This window comes from Pteropus medius, unplaced genomic scaffold (assembly GCF_902729225.1).
Source record: "Pteropus medius unplaced genomic scaffold, Ma_sr-lr_union100, whole genome shotgun sequence".
Lineage (NCBI taxonomy): Eukaryota > Metazoa > Chordata > Mammalia > Chiroptera > Pteropodidae > Pteropus > Pteropus medius.
In genome coordinates, this window is record NW_024354875.1 from 14723468 (window position 1) to 14740655 (window position 17188).

The 17188-nt window shown below is 35.3% G+C and overlaps 1 protein-coding gene across 9 annotated transcripts in view; it reads left to right on the forward strand.

The window, feature by feature from the left end:
• MBD5 (methyl-CpG binding domain protein 5) overlaps positions 1 to 17188 on the forward strand; it is a 369565-nt gene that overhangs the window by 309070 nt on the left and 43307 nt on the right. For 8 of the 9 annotated variants that reach the window (XR_005651314.1, XR_005651315.1, XR_005651316.1 and 5 more), the window contains 4 exons: positions 4804 to 5477; positions 9130 to 9232; positions 10365 to 10545; positions 14799 to 16934. Coding sequence is in view for 6 of the 9 variants with exons in the window: in XM_039855722.1 (XP_039711656.1) it covers positions 5365 to 5477; positions 9130 to 9232; positions 10365 to 10545; positions 14799 to 16934 (2533 nt within the window). In the remaining 3 variants the exon portion in view is untranslated. The remainder of the gene's footprint in view (positions 1 to 4803; positions 5478 to 9129; positions 9233 to 10364; positions 10546 to 14798; positions 16935 to 17188) is intronic. The other variant, XM_039855719.1, reaches the window with a different exon arrangement.

Genomic DNA, 17188 nt, shown 5'->3' on the forward strand with positions numbered 1-17188 from the left:
CTCAGATTATGAGATTATTAGGGACAAATCTAGAGCAAAAATCTTTTTTGTATTTTTTCACAATACATACTCATTGGCTTCTACTGGCTTCTTTTAAAAACTCTTTTTCATTTTAGATGCATATTGCTAAAACTTTATGAGCCTTCATGGTAAAAATCAGAATATAAAATTATGTTGACTAATTAGAATATGCATAGTCTTCAGAGAGTATTTAAGCACCTGCAATAGAATAAGTACAATACCAGAAACTGTGAATATAGAAGGGTCCTAGAGAGACAAGATTCCTGCCCTACAGGAATTTACATTCCTGTGGGGATAGTCAATAAACAAATAAATGATAAGAAAAAAATCAGATAATAAGAGGAATCAGTGAATTAACAAAATGTGAGAGAGTACCTAGGGTTTACAATATAGTCTCTCTGAGGAGGTAACCTCTAATTAGAATTCTTCATGGTCAGAAAAAGCCAATGTAAAGAAGTAAATCAAGTCACTAAAATTCAAGTCACCAAAAGCAAATTCTCATAGAGTAATTTGCATATTGAAAGAAAGAAGGAAATGAAAACAGTGGTAAAATTGTGACATATATTCTCCTTAGAACACACACATACATACACACACACCACTTTTTGAATTTCCTTATTAGTGCTACCAAAACTGTTTGTGAAATAAATTCAAATTATGTCCTAAATATAAGATCTATTCCTGATCCAGAATATTAGTGAAATGGAGGTGCCTTTCATATTACATTATTGTTTCTGTATTAACCTGTATCTGTTGGGCTTAAACCAAGCCATATAAACAAGGTGGGTCATAATGCAATCCTTAGGGGAGGTGACTGGAAAATATTGTAGATATGTAGCTTTTATGTTAAATTTATAAAAATTAGAAAAGAGGACTGTTGTTTATTTTATACAAACTATAAAAAAGCTTGGCTAAATCTTAAATGATGGGTTTGCATAGAAGATAAAGTTATCAGAATCTTGGAAGCATGAAGAATAGATTTTAATATTTCACAATAGAGGGCTTGCATGGGTTTCAAACATTTGAGAAGTATAGCCTGAAATGCTTTCTTAAAACTACCCTTCTGGCACCTTAAGAAATTTGTGAAGGGCCCTAGATTTATGCAATTCTGTTTTAACAAATAATTATAAATGAATTATCAAAATGATCATAGATTTATATGTAGGAATATTTATCTCAGATTTATTTGTAATTGTGAGAATTTGGGAGAAAAATCTATGTAATTAAGTAATTTATATACATCTATCCAAGAAAAGTCTATCCAGCAATCAAAAGCCATATTTTGAAAAAAAAAAATTTACTGCCATATCATAAAATACTCAGGAGAAAAATAAAGTACAAAGTGGTAATGACTCAATATTTAAAGGAAAAGGACACATTTTATACACAGAAAAAAATTGGAATCAGTACAACTACTTTGGAGAACAATTTGGCAATGCCTGTAAAGTTGAAAATGTGCAGACTCTACATACAAACATTAATATGATTGATCTACTAATAGATGAATAGTTGTATAATCATATGATAGAATGCTATTTAGATGTTAAATATTAATGAATTGGATCAATGTATCTGCAACAGAGATAGATCAATATATCTCAACAAAGATAGCTTTCAAAACAATGTCGAATTTTAAAAGCAAGTTGGAGAATGATATATATGTATAATAGTATTTATGTAAAATTTTAAAACACATAAAACTGTACCAAATATTGTTTACATATACACATATAAGGAATAAACACATGAAAACACAGCCTGGAAGGATACAGACCAGAACCAGTGATAGTGGTTGCCTCCAGGGTTCAAGGGAGGGGTCTAAAACTAAAAAGGAAATTAGGGTGTTGGGGGGGTAGTATTTAACTTCCTCTTAATGTTTTCTAAGTCTTTACTTTAAAAAATAATTAGAACTGACAAAATGCTTACATCATGAATTTGGAATGGTACTTTATTATTTATGATATTAAACTTTTTTTTAAGGTATGCTTTTAAGATTTTCTGAAATCAGTGGTTGAAAGAAGGTACATCTATGTTTACAGTGGTTAGTATTCAGCAGTAAAATTACAGTTCAATTTTATTTTCATCTTCAAACTTCTCTGCGTTTTCCAAATTCACGAACTGAATGTTGAGAAAATTAGTGCCGCTTACAGATAAATAAATGATAACTATATAGTTACTGGACTCTGCTCTAGGAAGGGTTTTTAAAGCCCTTATAATCAAACTGCCTCTAGAAGGTGGAAGTATCCACAAAAAAAAAAAAGAAAGATCCTCCCAGAGACAAAATGAAGTAGAGGGCTGGCTGCCTATAAGGTTTGGAGATATAAAACCGGTCATATCCAGGGAAGGGAGTCAGGGGCATTAGTCTAAGCCAGTCTCAAACTTGAGCATGCATCAGAATCACCTACCAGTCTTGTTAGAAAAACAGATTGCCCCCCAGAGTTTCTAATTCAGTAAGTCTGGGGTCTGGCCTGTGAATTTGCATTTCTGACAAGTTGCCAGATGTTACTGACTATCACGATGTTGTCTCATGAACATGCTTTTAGAACTTCTGGTTTAAGTAAAACCCAGCCATCAGATATTTATATTTCAGTTGCTGAAATCTGAGGGAGACATTTGGCAGAAATCACTCCAATGTTATTATCTGGCAGATCCACAAATTACTGAATGGAACAAGCCAGCCAGTCTCGAGGAAGACAGAGTCACATGCAAGAGCAGGTTGACCAAAAAAAAAAAAAAGTAGGAAAAATGACAGCTGGTCCAATCTAATGATCAGAGACCACTAAAGGCGTGTTTTTTTTGGGGGGGGGTTGTTGTTTTTTAGGAAAAGCGAGGTAACAAAGTGACTATAAAAAGGGACCTTTAAAAAAACAGGTTCGGTCATCAGAGTGTGTTGTTATTTGATAAACCTTTGATAAACCGCAGAAAATTCACACCTCTTTCACATCTTTCACTAGGGCTGGGTACTCCATGAGGCTGGGAACTCAATGAGAAAGAAGGACTGACCCTCCCTTACTCTTTCCATCCTCTTTCATCCTCCATCCCTCCCTCTTTCCTTTCTGTCCTTCCACACTGAGCAGCTCTTAAGTACCAAACATTACACTGGGCTTTGGATAAAGTGGTGTCTTAACCATCTTTGTACTACAGTACATAGGATAGTACTGAGTACATAATAGTTGCTCACTAACTGTTAAATATGAATAAACATATACATGATCAACATGGTTGAAGGTGCAGTGGATGGGAGACAGAAATGACCCCTGCAAAGTGGGTCATTTCTGTGAGAAGCATAGACACAGAGGAGTCAGCCCACAATGCAAATTATCAGCTTGAGACACCATTGTGAATGGTACTACTTGGCACTCTTCTTTATACCCCACATTTTTCCCAGTAAGTTGTTGCTACTTTTTCCATTGCCTGCCAGTGTTTCCCACACCCATACCCATGGTTTCCAACTTTCAGCTAAATGAGTATATGCTTCATTACAACACCTTTAATCTGCCTCAGAACCAAGGGTACAAATAAGATATATGCCTGAACATATGATGCCCTTTACTATAAGGCATTCTCCTGCTTTCCCAATGAAGAGATCCAAAAAAAGGCTCGAGGCTAACTTAAGTATGTAGACTTTTAGGAATGTAGATTAAGTAGTTATATGCCTACTTACCCTGTTTAATTTGTTGATTATTATACATACATATTTAAACATATATAAAATATTAACTTTTTTATTTAAATTTTTCAAAACAGTTTTAATACTTCCATATGAATCTTAAGTCATTTTACACTTTTCCAGAGCATATCACCTTCACTTCCATTTAAGTTGTTTGAGATACATTTTTTGAATCTGTGGTTAATGCTATCATTGAAAATTTTTATCATACACCACAAGTTGCACTCATATAACACTAGAACATTTTTTTCATTCATCCTTTACTATAGTTTCATGAGTCCCACAATGTAATCACACGCTATATATTAAATGATTATAAAAAGGCTTGTTTACCACAACAAATAATGCTAGCAACTGTGGCATAATATCCTCCACAAGGATTACTTACTAAGTCTTTTATAAATTTATTTGCCATCTTTTTTATTTAACACTTCCATTAAGATAACCTCTTGTAAGCATTCCACACTAGCATTGATTGCTGCTGTTTTAAGCCAGTATGTCCTCTCCAAATAGAACCTTGTGACTCGGTAAAGGAATTAAGAGAGTACCGCGTATAGAAGGGAGCTTAGACACCTTAACTATAAAGCAATTCCCACTCTTATATTCAAGATCAGTGGGGAAAAAACATCTCTTATATTTGGAAATGTACCGTAAGTTTATTTCCTTTTAATTTGCTCTTCAAAAAGAAGAAACGTTTTCTTTGGACAAATATGATAATTAGAAAAGAAAAGTAAATCATAGGAATGTGTGGAATTAAGGAGTAACCAAATGTGATTTGATTAGCATAACTTTCCTGTTTTCAGTTCATAAGAGGTTTTGATATATATATATATATTATTGTGGGTTAGAAGGAGTGTGTGTGTGTGCGAGTGAAGCCATAATTATGGGTCTCTCTAATAAGTAGAAAGTTGCATGTAGTGAAGAACAAGCAAATTGGTTTAACTGGAATATGTGGATCAAATAGATAGAGAAAACAAGTTGAATTTGTCATGACAGAGGACATCAAAGTGGTTTGGTACACTTAGCAGACAGTTTATTCTGTTTTTAAAAGTGTAGAGGTTATCAGTTTTTCAACAATAAGTATACAGTTTACATATTTACATATGTTTCAGGCTACATTATTGGAATTTTAAAGACATGAAAACATCAGATGACCCAACCTGCAACATCTTGGATTCAGATTGGAAGATGAAGAAAAAGTTTAAAGAATGTGGCCTATGAAGGCGGGTAGTACCTGGAAATATTAACCAACTCGCACTATAAAAATGAGACCGGTTTCTAAACAATAGAGGTTATTTTGGTCCAGCATCAAAGTTCAAAACAAAATGTTGAACTAAAAACTTTACACTCCTCCCCTCTCCTACTTCAGACAGGTACCAGCATTGGTGAATATGATTTTCCTTAGTCAAAAGCACTCCTTTTTACCCATGTAGACCATCCTTAGGAATTAAACATTGATTATTTAATGTAGATTATAATGGGAAACTGATTTTTTCCACAATGGCAGATTTCAAGGACTTGGTTCCAAACTGAGCTCGAGCTCCCCAATGCATTTTGTGCAGTCTGGGAACAACTGTGCTGCATTGGCCATTTTTGAAGGCCATCATGCACTGTAATATAAGGATATCGTCTTATTGCTGATATCTTTGGAGAGTCCCAAGCAGACACAGAAAATGAATGGAGGCAAGGAGTGTGACGGAGGGGACAAGGATGGAGGTCTTCCAGCTATACAAGTTCCAGTGGGTTGGCAGCGCCGAGTGGATCAAAATGGAGTGCTTTATGTCAGGTGAGCCCTTATTATTACCTGTTTTACCTCCAAGTTTGCAGTCCCAAAATTAAGGAGGTAAAGTCTGTTTCTCTGAGGAAGCAAAATATCGAGACTGACAGCATCTCAAATAAATGTGAATAAAAATCTTTGTGCTAGAAATATTCAGGTGTTTTTATTCTGTACTGTTTTGCAATGTAAATTGCCTTAGATTATAAGAGAGAATTTTTATGCAGTATTTGTGTTTATATAAGATGTCATTCTGCTTATCTCTGTAACAAGGATAAAGAAAAATATGAAGATTTCTAGAAGAAACACAGGCATCATTGCCACATTCACAGGAGAATGTAGAATACTGGAAATAGGCTCAATGTCTCTTGACATGATTATTCTGTCCTTTATAATGTTTCACTTGGCTTTTCTGATGTAAGGGGGAATGTATTTTATCTATAGTCAGTTATAATTATTAGACTTCTTAATGCCTAATGTTAAGTAAATATAATTTCCCTATTTTTTCTGTGCAGATTTTATTTTATTCTCTTGCATTTAATAATAAAAAAGAAAAAGTCATGATGGAATTGGCTCTTCATCTCACATGTAAAAATCATACAAACAAAATGCAAATGACTGCTCTTTTACATTTTGATGGCCTATATATATTGTAGAATAAATTGAGTGAAATTACAACGGTTGGCAAGAAGTTTCAGTCTTATTATTAGTTAATGGACACCTAAGTTCCTTACTCTGTAGTTTATCAGTAAGTATATGAAAAGTTAGGATACCATAAATCATTCCTTGTTATGTAATAATAAAAACTATTAGAAATAGACTTAGAACTTTTTAAAAGATACAACATTGCATCATTACATTAATGCTATTATTATCAGTGCAATTATTTGTATCTCTGTTTCAACAGAATTCTCCTTTTGTACAAAGATGTATGTTTGTGAATGAAGTATTTTCCATTATATAAACACAAATGATTTCATGCCATGACAAATCAAAAGTCATTTCAGATTCTGTCCTGGATTTGTTTGTTCTGTGTAAGGTGATTCTTGAGGTAAACTTAATTACCAATTGAAACTCTTTTGCACATTAGTTTTTTGTTTCTGTAATATCAAAGACGTGCTCTGTATCAGGGGTCCCCAACCCCTGGGCCCTGGACCAGTACTTGTCCAAGTCTTGTTAGGAACCGGGTCTCACAGCGGGAGAAGAGCAGAGGCAGAGCAGAGCAAAGCTTCATCTGTATTTGCAGCCACTCCCCAGCACTAGCATCACCACCTCAGCTCCACCTCTGATCATCAGGCTTTAGATTACCGGTTTCTGGTGCCAAATTGTTGGGAACCACTGCTCTATATGAATTGGAGTGAAGGTATAAGAAAGCAGGGAATGTGGAGCCTGTTCCATGGTAGGTAAGATGGACACATGAGTTAACTTTCTCCAAGTGGTCCTATTGTCAATGTTGTTAACAAACTGCCAGAAATACTTTGTTATTAATATAATATAGCAAGATATTAGTGTTATTCATATTTATGACTGTTCTAGTCTGTAAGGAGCAAATATATATTTAGTTTAGAGCAACTGACTCTAAACATTTGAGAAATTTTATTTTACTTTATCTTAATTTCTATGAAAGATAAATCAGCTTTTCAGATTGCTGAAAATTCAGTTAAACCAAGTTAAGTCTGGGAAGCTGTCAGTTCCCTTGTTCATGATTTTCTAAATCTAAGTAGACTTCGCTATCTGTTAGTGTGAGTTCTCCAAATCCATGTCTGCATGATAAGAATTATTTTAGAAACGAACTTTGCCAGACAAGGTAAAACACCTTCAAATAAATTAAGCCAGCATGGGTTTGATTTGTTTGTGTATAACTAGTTAAATTTCTGCTTGAACATACATAGGAGGCTAGCCATCCTTCTGTAGCTCCCTTCTCAATGTGCGGTTTGCTTGTAATTTTTAGGTTAGTCTCCAGCTGCTCCTGCCTCAAGGAGGCATTGAGGCTACATGTTCAATTTCCTACCTGCTTCCAATCTTCTAAGCTTTATCTATTGCCATAAGACTCGTAACTATTTTTTATGTTAATTATTACTCCAAAAAAGTTAATTAAAGAGGTACAACTGAAGGAAAGAACCCAACTGACTGATTGAGAAGGAAGTATTTTTAGTGTCTAGAGTACTCAATAGAATTCAGGAACTTTTGTCTTCAGGTTTAATTTTACAGTTAGACTTCTCTAAGATTCAGTCTGTATACTTTGTTTAACTATAAAATGTTAGGCAGTTTCTTTTCACGACACATGAATTTCTCACATGATAACTATTTGGAGATTTTGTTACATTTAAATCAACAACCCCCTGAAAACATCTGGCCCCTACCACTGAGGTTTATAATATGAGAGTTATTATTATTCTTTACAGATCATCTGAAAAAAATTGTTAGCCTAAAGAAATGAATGAATGAGTTGACAAAGTTGAGGGTTTTAATTGAGATTTTCTACATGCGTAAGTCAGTTATGTGACTGTCCATAAATAAAATATGAATTGCATCTTAAAATTGGTTCATTTGTAGATACAAAACTACGACCCGTGTTTTTATAGAGCAGAATAGTCTACCTCTAGTAGTGTGATGCTTTGTTTACGAAACAGTATTATTTCTGATCAAATCCAAATTTGATCGGAAGGCTTAAGCAAAGGTTTTGGCAAATAGTCATAGATAAAAGATATTCTTGAATGAAAAGTATATAATAACTTTTAAGGTTGTAAGTTCAATATTTTAAAAATATTGAAGTCCTAAAATGCAAATTGCCTATTTTAAACAACCTTCATTATAAATAAAAATCAAAGACTTATCCTGTCATCTGAATTAGTACCTAATCTATAGACGTGAACTTGATCATGATTCACATATCGTACTGACTTTTGTGACCTAAAGAGTAATAACATTGAGAACACTACCCATTTACGAGCCAGAAGACTGGCAAGGCACCTTTCTGCCACCTTTCTGCCACCTAAAACCCGGTTTGCTCAAGAGTTCCCAGTTCCCCATCCCTTGTCAACTCTGCTTGGCTCCTCCCTGTCATTGAGGTTTGGCTCTTCACTGTAATTTGAGTTGAGCCACACTGATCTATCTTCAAAGAAACAAACGGGTTAGGGAGAAATAAAGGAACCTGTTTTTATATAGAAACAACTTGGTTCTAGACTCCAAGATTAAAGGAACTGGCTAGCTCCACCTTTTGTACAGTTAGTGCCTTTTGGTTTGACCTCCAGTGTGTTTCTAAATTTCAGTTTTTCCTCAAATAGCTTTAAAATTAGATCTTCTGGTTTAAAATGGTAATGACTACTTTCATGTAGTTTTCTTATTCCTTTCTTGCCTGCTTCTGTCCTTTCTTAAGAATAGCATTTTCCCCATCCTAGTCCACTCTTGGTTTTCAAAATACTTTTATTTAATTTTCTATGAAGATCTGTATTTTTCTGAGAAATATTTTGGTTCAAAAGGAAGAGTGATAGTGCTAAAGGCTATCATTTAGTAGCTAACATAATATTGACAAAGAAAATGCTTTTCCTTAGTAGGAAAATATTATCCTGTGAAGGACAGCAAGACTATAAATTATGCCTTTTTTCATATAATATGTACAGTCAGAATTATTTCCTGATGTTTTTTTAAACTATTTTTACAGTCCCAGTGGGTCTTTGTTATCTTGCTTGGAGCAGGTTAAAACATACCTGCTTACTGACGGAACATGCAAGTGTGGCTTGGAGTGTCCTCTTATTCTTCCCAAGGTAACAATTTCACAACAGATCTCTCGGCAGTTTTTTTTATTTTTTAGGTGTTTCATATATTTGCTTTTCTCACTTGGCACTTCATTTTTATATTACTTCTCCAATCGCTTAGGCATTTTGAAGTCTTTATCTAATTAGATATTTTTTTGCATGCATTTTGGAATGCTTAATGATTATGGAAAATAGTTCAAATCCCAGAGTCATATTCCAAGGTGACAAACATATATTCATATTAAATGTTTCATTAAAACCTCTTTTGTACTTTTTTATTAGAGTTATACCTATGCTTGCCATTTAATAGTGCAATATTTTCTTTTCCTGCTATAACTGCTCAATCTGCAATGTTATTTTTAGCACAGGTGTTGATAAATCTGCCACAAATGTTTCTAAAATGACAAATCTGAACCTTCCCAGTCTAAACATGAAATTGTTTTACTCCTTTGCAAGGTAGAAAGTAAAGTCATTTTAAAATAGAAAATATTATTTACTATAGAAACAGGTCATTGTTCTCTGGATGTCTGTTGTAGTGCTAATTTTAGAACTAGGGTTAATAGATACTCTCTTCCTTTTTATTTGTGTGTCACCTCATTCCAAAAGAAAGAAAAAGCATTTGAAATAACTCATAAGTATATATACAATAAATAAGATTTTTTTTAATTAGAAAAATAGATTTTTAATAGGTGAAAAGATAATATTTACATAATAATAAAGCCAAAGAAAAAATTAGCTTGTAGAAATGTCAGCTTTTAGTGCTCACTTCGGCAGCACATACACTAAAATTGAAATGTCAGCTTTCAGGGTTTTTAAACTGTACTTCATCTGTTTTTGTACTGTTATAACTGCAGGAAGCATCTAAAATTGGGAAAATTATCAGATAATATACCTTTCCATATATTTATCTTGACTGTCTTAGAATTAGGAGAATTTTTATTATTTACTTTGCCATTAAAAACCATGAGTTCAACAGAGGTATTTTAAGTTCTTTAAAGTTGCTTTTCTTAAATTTAAAAACTTGAGAAATTTTTATTCAGATTTATGGCTTAATCTATGTAAAAAAAAAAGTTTTAATGAAGGTTCTTTTTATTTAGTGCTTTTACAGTCATACTCTAAACAAAGGCTGTCCTTTTTCCAGGTGTTTAATTTTGATCCTGGAGCTGCTGTGAAACAGAGGACTGCAGAAGATGTTAAAGCAGATGAAGATGTCACAAAGCTATGCATACATAAAAGGAAAATCATTGCGGTGGCCACACTTCATAAAAGCATGGAAGCCCCACATCCTTCTCTTGTGCTTACCAGTCCCGGAGGAGGAACAAGTACGTAATGTGGTGAAGGGTTTAGGGATTTTCCTCCCCAACTCTTCTCCCAGAAAAAGAGTCATAGGGAATCACCTGGCCAGGCATTTTCCAAGCCTACTCTTCAAGCATGCACAGTGCTTTTCAAGTTACAAATGTTTTATCATTGTATCACAAATAGCAAATTCATTCTGAAAAATTCCCATGAAGTCGTCTCTCAAAATTTCCTATCCAAATCATCTAGTTAAACAATTAGAATAAACACTGATCGACACATACAGATGCTGTGCAGGTATGTAGGGCTGAGCTAACAAAAAGAGAAAGTGCCACAGATTTTTAGGAAAGAAACGTAGCCTTTTTGCTAGAGCTGTGTTGGAATGTGTGGTATCAAGTCCTCAAATGCAACTAGCAATGTTTTTAAGAACTAGTGGTGTTATTCTTTCAGTTATTTAATAACTATTTATTGAGCACCTATAGCATATTACCTTGCCAAGGACTTTTTATACCTCCCCCAATGTGCATGCCTGCATGCATGCTTTCGTCTTTTAAATTTTTCAAAGCTGCAGAAAAAATTGCATTTTACAGTTCATTGAGTAGCCCTGAATCCTTCACCAAGATTCACAAGTAAAGATGTTGTAGAAGCTGCAGATATTGTAACAATTGACCCCTAAGTAGTTCAACACACAAGGACACTCTCCTCATATACCAAATCACATTCAAGAAATTTAACATTGATAAAATGTTACTTAATATGCAATCTATATTTGAAATTTTTCAGTTGTCTTATTAATTTCTTATAGTTTCTTTTTGAATCCAGGATGCTATCAAATATTGTACATTGCAGTTGTAATATTTTCTTTAATCTACATCAATTCCCCAGACGTTTTAATTCGTTCATGGCATTGACATTTTTGAAGAATCTAGGTCAGTTTTATAGAATGTTTTTCAATTTGGATTTGCCTGATTGTTTTCTCGTATTCATATGTGAGTTAAAACATTTTGCTAGGAATGCTGTGTAGATGATGTTGTGTCCTCATTAGGAGGCACATAATGTCATTTTATCCCATATCGATGACATTGACTTTGATTGCTTGGTTATAATTATGTCCATCTGATTTCTTCATTCTTAGGGTATCCTTTCCCTTTACGATAAATATATAACCTGTAGAATTTTACTTTGAGACTGAGGAACTTCTTTTTTTAAGGGCTAGAATATTAACTCCCTCCAAAATATTACTATCTACTTAACACTGGAATAGTAATTCAGGGTGAAAGCATTTGTTTATGAAGAATACATGATATTGTTCTTTGAAGTTCTGAAAAATAGGGATGAAGAGGATAACCTGTAGTGATCAGAGGAGGTTTTATAGCAGAACCCAGATTCGAATCAACTCTGGAAAATGGTACGATTTAGACAGATGAGGGAAATAAGAAAATCCTTGTCCAGAATGAGTGGAAGCAATGATATGGAAACTAATCTGACATGAGGGGTAGGTAAACTGAAACCAAGTTATGAACAGCCTTAGGTACAAAAAGGAGCAATTGTGACATCCTACAGGTAAAGATTTACACTTAGACTTCATGTGAAGAGAGCAGGGAGAGAAATGGGGAAACAATGAGTAGAGAACTCCTTTCCAATAACCCCGTAACCTTTAAACTTTAACAGGAATGATCAGAAAAAAATTGCTACACTAAGGTATGTAAGAAAAAATGTCTTTTAAGGGATTTTTATTTTTTTTAATAAGCTACATTTCTTTTTAATTAAAAGATACTGCAACAATTTAAAGAGATTTAATAGTAATAAATTATTTAAATTCTGCCACCTCAGTCTACATTTTCATTTTTGCATATTACGTTACACATACTCTTATCTGCTGCTATTCTCATATCACATTATATCACTGTTTTACCTCTTTCAACAGAGTCTGCCTTGTTGCTTTTATAATGACTTTAACAGAATTTCGATCTAGGTCCTTTGTCATACCCTATACATATGAGTTTCATTATTGAAAATAAAGGTAAATATTTAACCACTATAGGTATAAGAGGTTTATCTCTGTTCACTAATTGCTACTCTTTTACTAACTTCAGACATAGCATTTAACTTTCTAATTTTAAACTATGTTGTAAAGTAGAGCTTTAAATAATTAAAAGTTAGCAAGACTCATACAGTAGTTTTCACCTCGATTCTATGTACATAAACATATATTTAGTTTCTGCTTATTCTTTTGAAAGATCTCCTTGAATATACATGGAAGACCTTGATAGATGCCTGCCATTTATGTTTGCAAACTCTTGTTAATACTTTAGTTCCTAACTGTGAAACATAACAGCAGCTTGACTTTGTTTATTTAGTATTCTTGTTATTTTTAAGATGCTAACTATTTTTCCCCAGGTATTAAAGAAATCCTTTCTAAACCACAGCTATTTTATAAATTCTGTTGAATATTTAAAAATGCAAATGCCTATGCTTTTAATCATTAAACTTCAGATAATCATATAAATATCCAAGAAAAGATGCAAGTCTATAGTTTTGTTACTGAAAAGGACAGTCAGTCCTGTAATAATATAAATACAGACAACTTTGTTCTCACTATATGCCAAGCACAGTACCCCAACTATTTTTCATATATTACTTCTTTTATTACAAACTTTAAAAATCTCTTTTTAACAAGAAAATAAGTTTGATTGAGTTTATCTGCTGCAACTCTCTTATATCATTGGTTCTCAAGTTTTCATAAATTATATCTAGAAATCCCTCTATCAAGAATTTCTACCATACTAGAAACAGAAAGCTCACATTCCCAAGAAAAATATATGTTCACTGCATTCGCTTAATTTTTGAATGCACCCTACCTAGATTTCTGTGTACCCAAGGTTGAGAACCACTGTCTTAGAAATATTAAATATGATTTGACCTGTATACTACCTAACAGGTAGGAGAAGTATATTTATCTTAAATTTGCAATTATGCATTTAAGTAAATATACCTCTGATTGCAAATGAATCCAAGTATGCTTGCCAATATATTTTAAGCCTCAGAATAGGAATGGCCATACTCACTATGAATGGTACCACTCTCATCTCCTGTGCCTGTAATAGACTCAGCGGCATTTTCTCCTGGAGCCCAGCTAAAGCTCAGTATCCTTTTCAACATAGCTCTCTAAGCAGCCACCACCAGTTAATGGGAATTGGCATATGAAACTAATTTTATTTGCAATCCCTGTTTTAGAAGGCACAACTTTATAAAATAAACATTTTTAGGGGCTTAAAAAACTTAAACCCAAATTCTGACAAGATATAGTGGAAATTCTGTCCAATGAGCCAGCTCGCTTTTGTTACTTGGATTCTGTCTGTTCTCCAAAGGAACTGAAGACATTCTGAAACACCAGTGAGGGAGCAATGCACTCTGTAAAAGGAGAATACTCAGAACCTAGTCCTGAAGATTTAACACTCTGATTAAATTTTGCATAGGAATTCTATCCTAATATAAGAATTGCAGTCTTTTACCTAAGTTGGCTGACTAAAGCTGTTTTTACCAGTAATGCCTGATTAACGGCAAAGAAACTGCAGTATTACAGACTTGATCGGAAACTAGGCGTGATTGCAGCATTACTGCATTTACTGTTGTTATCACTCCCATTATAAAAGATTCTGAATCCCATCCACTTAATTCACAAAAATTAAGACTCTTTTACTCTCATGGTGAAAATGTTGGGATAAGGAGGCATTTCTGTAGCTGTCCTGAGGAGGTTTCAGTAAGGTAACAGAATCATTAATAGGGTAACACATTTTCTGGTGAAAATGGTGATTCATTTAAATCACCCAAGAAAATATTATGCCATGGAGATTATAATTTTCTCTTGTAACCGTGTTTCTAAAAAAATCAAATCCAGTGAGATAGTAGCATCACCATTTCCATCTGGACTGTCAATCTTGATTTTGCATATTCTAAATATTATTATAATGGCTAATGTCAGTATGAACTGATTTAGATCCTCATCCTTCCTCAACAGATAAGAGGAAAACAAGCATAATGAGCAGTTATTGAGAACCTTAGTTAAGGGAGAATAATGTGCATTTTTTAAATCAAAGTTTAATGTAGAATGCAGAACTTCTACTCGCATGGAAGCACAGCTTCTGTTTGCAAATTTCTATTTCCAAATACCTTCCCTTCTTCATTTCCTCCTTTACTTCCCACCCCCTGCCCCACCCACCCCAAACGCAAAAGAACTGAGACTACTAACAGAATTTTCTTTTCTCTTTCACACCAGATGCAACTCCAGTAGTACCTTCAAGGGCAGCAACTCCAAGATCTGTAAGAAATAAGTCTCATGAAGGAATTACAAATTCCATAATGCCCGAATGTAAGAATCCTTTCAAGTTAATGATTGGATCATCAAACGCCATGGGAAGACTGTATGTACAAGAACTGCCTGGAAGCCAGCAACAAGAACTCCACCCTGTCTACCCCCGGCAGAGATTGGGCAGCAGTGAACACGGACAGAAATCTCCATTTCGTGGCAGCCATGGAGGCCTGCCCAGCCCAGCGTCGTCAGGGTCCCAGATATATGGAGATGGCTCGATCTCGCCAAGGACTGACCCACTTGGAAGCCCTGATGTTTTCACAAGAAATAATCCTGGTTTTCATGGAGCTCCCAATTCTAGTCCTATTCACCTGAATAGGACGCCTCTTTCTCCACCTTCAGTAATGCTACATGGTTCTCCTATACAGTCATCCTGTGCAATGGCTGGAAGGACTAATATACCTCTTTCCCCAACCTTGACTACAAAGAGTCCAGTAATGAAAAAACCAATGTGTAATTTTTCAACTAACATGGAAGTACCACGAGCAATGTTCCACCACAAACCGCCCCAAGCCCCACCTCCCCCTCCTCCACCTTCTTGTGCTCTTCAGAAAAAGCCATTAACATCTGAGAAAGATCCACTTGGCATTCTTGACCCTATTCCTAGTAAACCGGTGAATCAGAACCCTGTTATCATTAATCCAACTAGTTTCCATTCAAATGTCCACTCTCAGGTACCTGTGATGAATGTAAGCATGCCTCCTGCTGTTGTTCCTTTGCCAAGTAATCTCCCTTTGCCAACCGTAAAACCTGGTCACATGAATCATGGGAGTCACGTACAAAGAGTTCAGCACTCAGCTTCAACCTCCCTGTCCCCTTCTCCAGTGACATCCCCAGTGCACATGATGGGGGCTGGAATCGGAAGGATTGAGGCATCACCCCAAAGATCACGCTCATCTTCCACATCATCAGATCACGGAAATTTCATGATGCCACCTCTAGGACCTCAGGCCACTTGTAGTGGTATTAAGGTTCCACCCAGGTCACCAAGGTCAACAATAGGGTCCCCACGACCATCAATGCCATCAAGCCCTTCTACCAAGTCCGATGGACATCATCAGTACAAGGATCTCCCTAACCCATTAATTGCTGGAATGAGTAATGTACTAAATACCCAAAGCAGTGCAGCTTTTCCTACTGCATCTGCCGGAAGTGGTTCTGTAAAGAGTCAGCCTGGTTTGCTGGGAATGCCTTTAAATCAGATCTTGAACCAGCACAATGCTGCCTCCTTTCCAGCAAGTAGTTTACTCTCAGCAGCAGCCAAAGCACAGCTAGCAAATCAAAACAAACTTGCTAGTAACAACAGTAGCAGCAGTAGCAATTCTGGAGCTGTTGCTGGCAGTGGCAACACTGAAGGACATAGCACTTTAAACACCATGTTCCCTCCTACTGCCAACATGCTTCTCCCAACAGGTGAAGGGCAAAGTGGTCGAGCAGCACTAAGAGATAAGCTGATGTCTCAGCAAAAAGACTCATTGCGGAAAAGAAAACAGCCACCTACCACAGTGTTGAGTTTGCTCAGACAGTCTCAAATGGATAGTTCTGCAGTTCCTAAACCTGGACCCGACTTGCTAAGGAAGCAAGGTCAGGGTTCGTTTCCCATCAGTTCAATGTCTCAGTTACTACAGTCTATGAGTTGTCAGAGCTCTCACTTGAGTAGCAATAGTGCCCCGGGTTGTGGGGCCTCAAATACTGCTTTGCCTTGCTCTGCTAACCAGCTGCATTTTACAGATCCCAGTATGAACTCCAGTGTTCTTCAGAATTCACTGACACAGAACATACCTTTAAGAGGGGAAGCCGTGCACTGCCACAATGCAAACACTAACTTTGTTCACAGTAACAGTCCAATCCCAAACCACCACCTCGCAGGTTTAGTAAATCACATTCAGGCTAGCGGGAACTGTGGGATGCTCAGTCAGTCAGGCATGGCTTTAGGAAATTCATTACATCCCAATGCACCTCAGTCAAGAATTTCAGCGTCCTCCACTCCAGTGATACCAAACAGCATTGTTAGCAGCTATAATCAAACAAGTTCTGAAGCAGGTATGGTTTTATTGGAAAAAAGTACCCAAAGGTACTAAACTTTTCTATGTTTTTTAAAATTTGTACCAAAGTATTTATTACGATAAGAAATGATCCTTTCTTTCCCCCATTGTGAAATTCTCATCGCTTCTTTAGTATTTATAATTTTATTTACAGAATGCTAGAGATTTGTCTATTAGACAAAAATAGCCAAGGAGATTCCATGTGTTATTTCTTGTCAATCTGTGTCATTTTGAATAATGTTTGACTTTTAG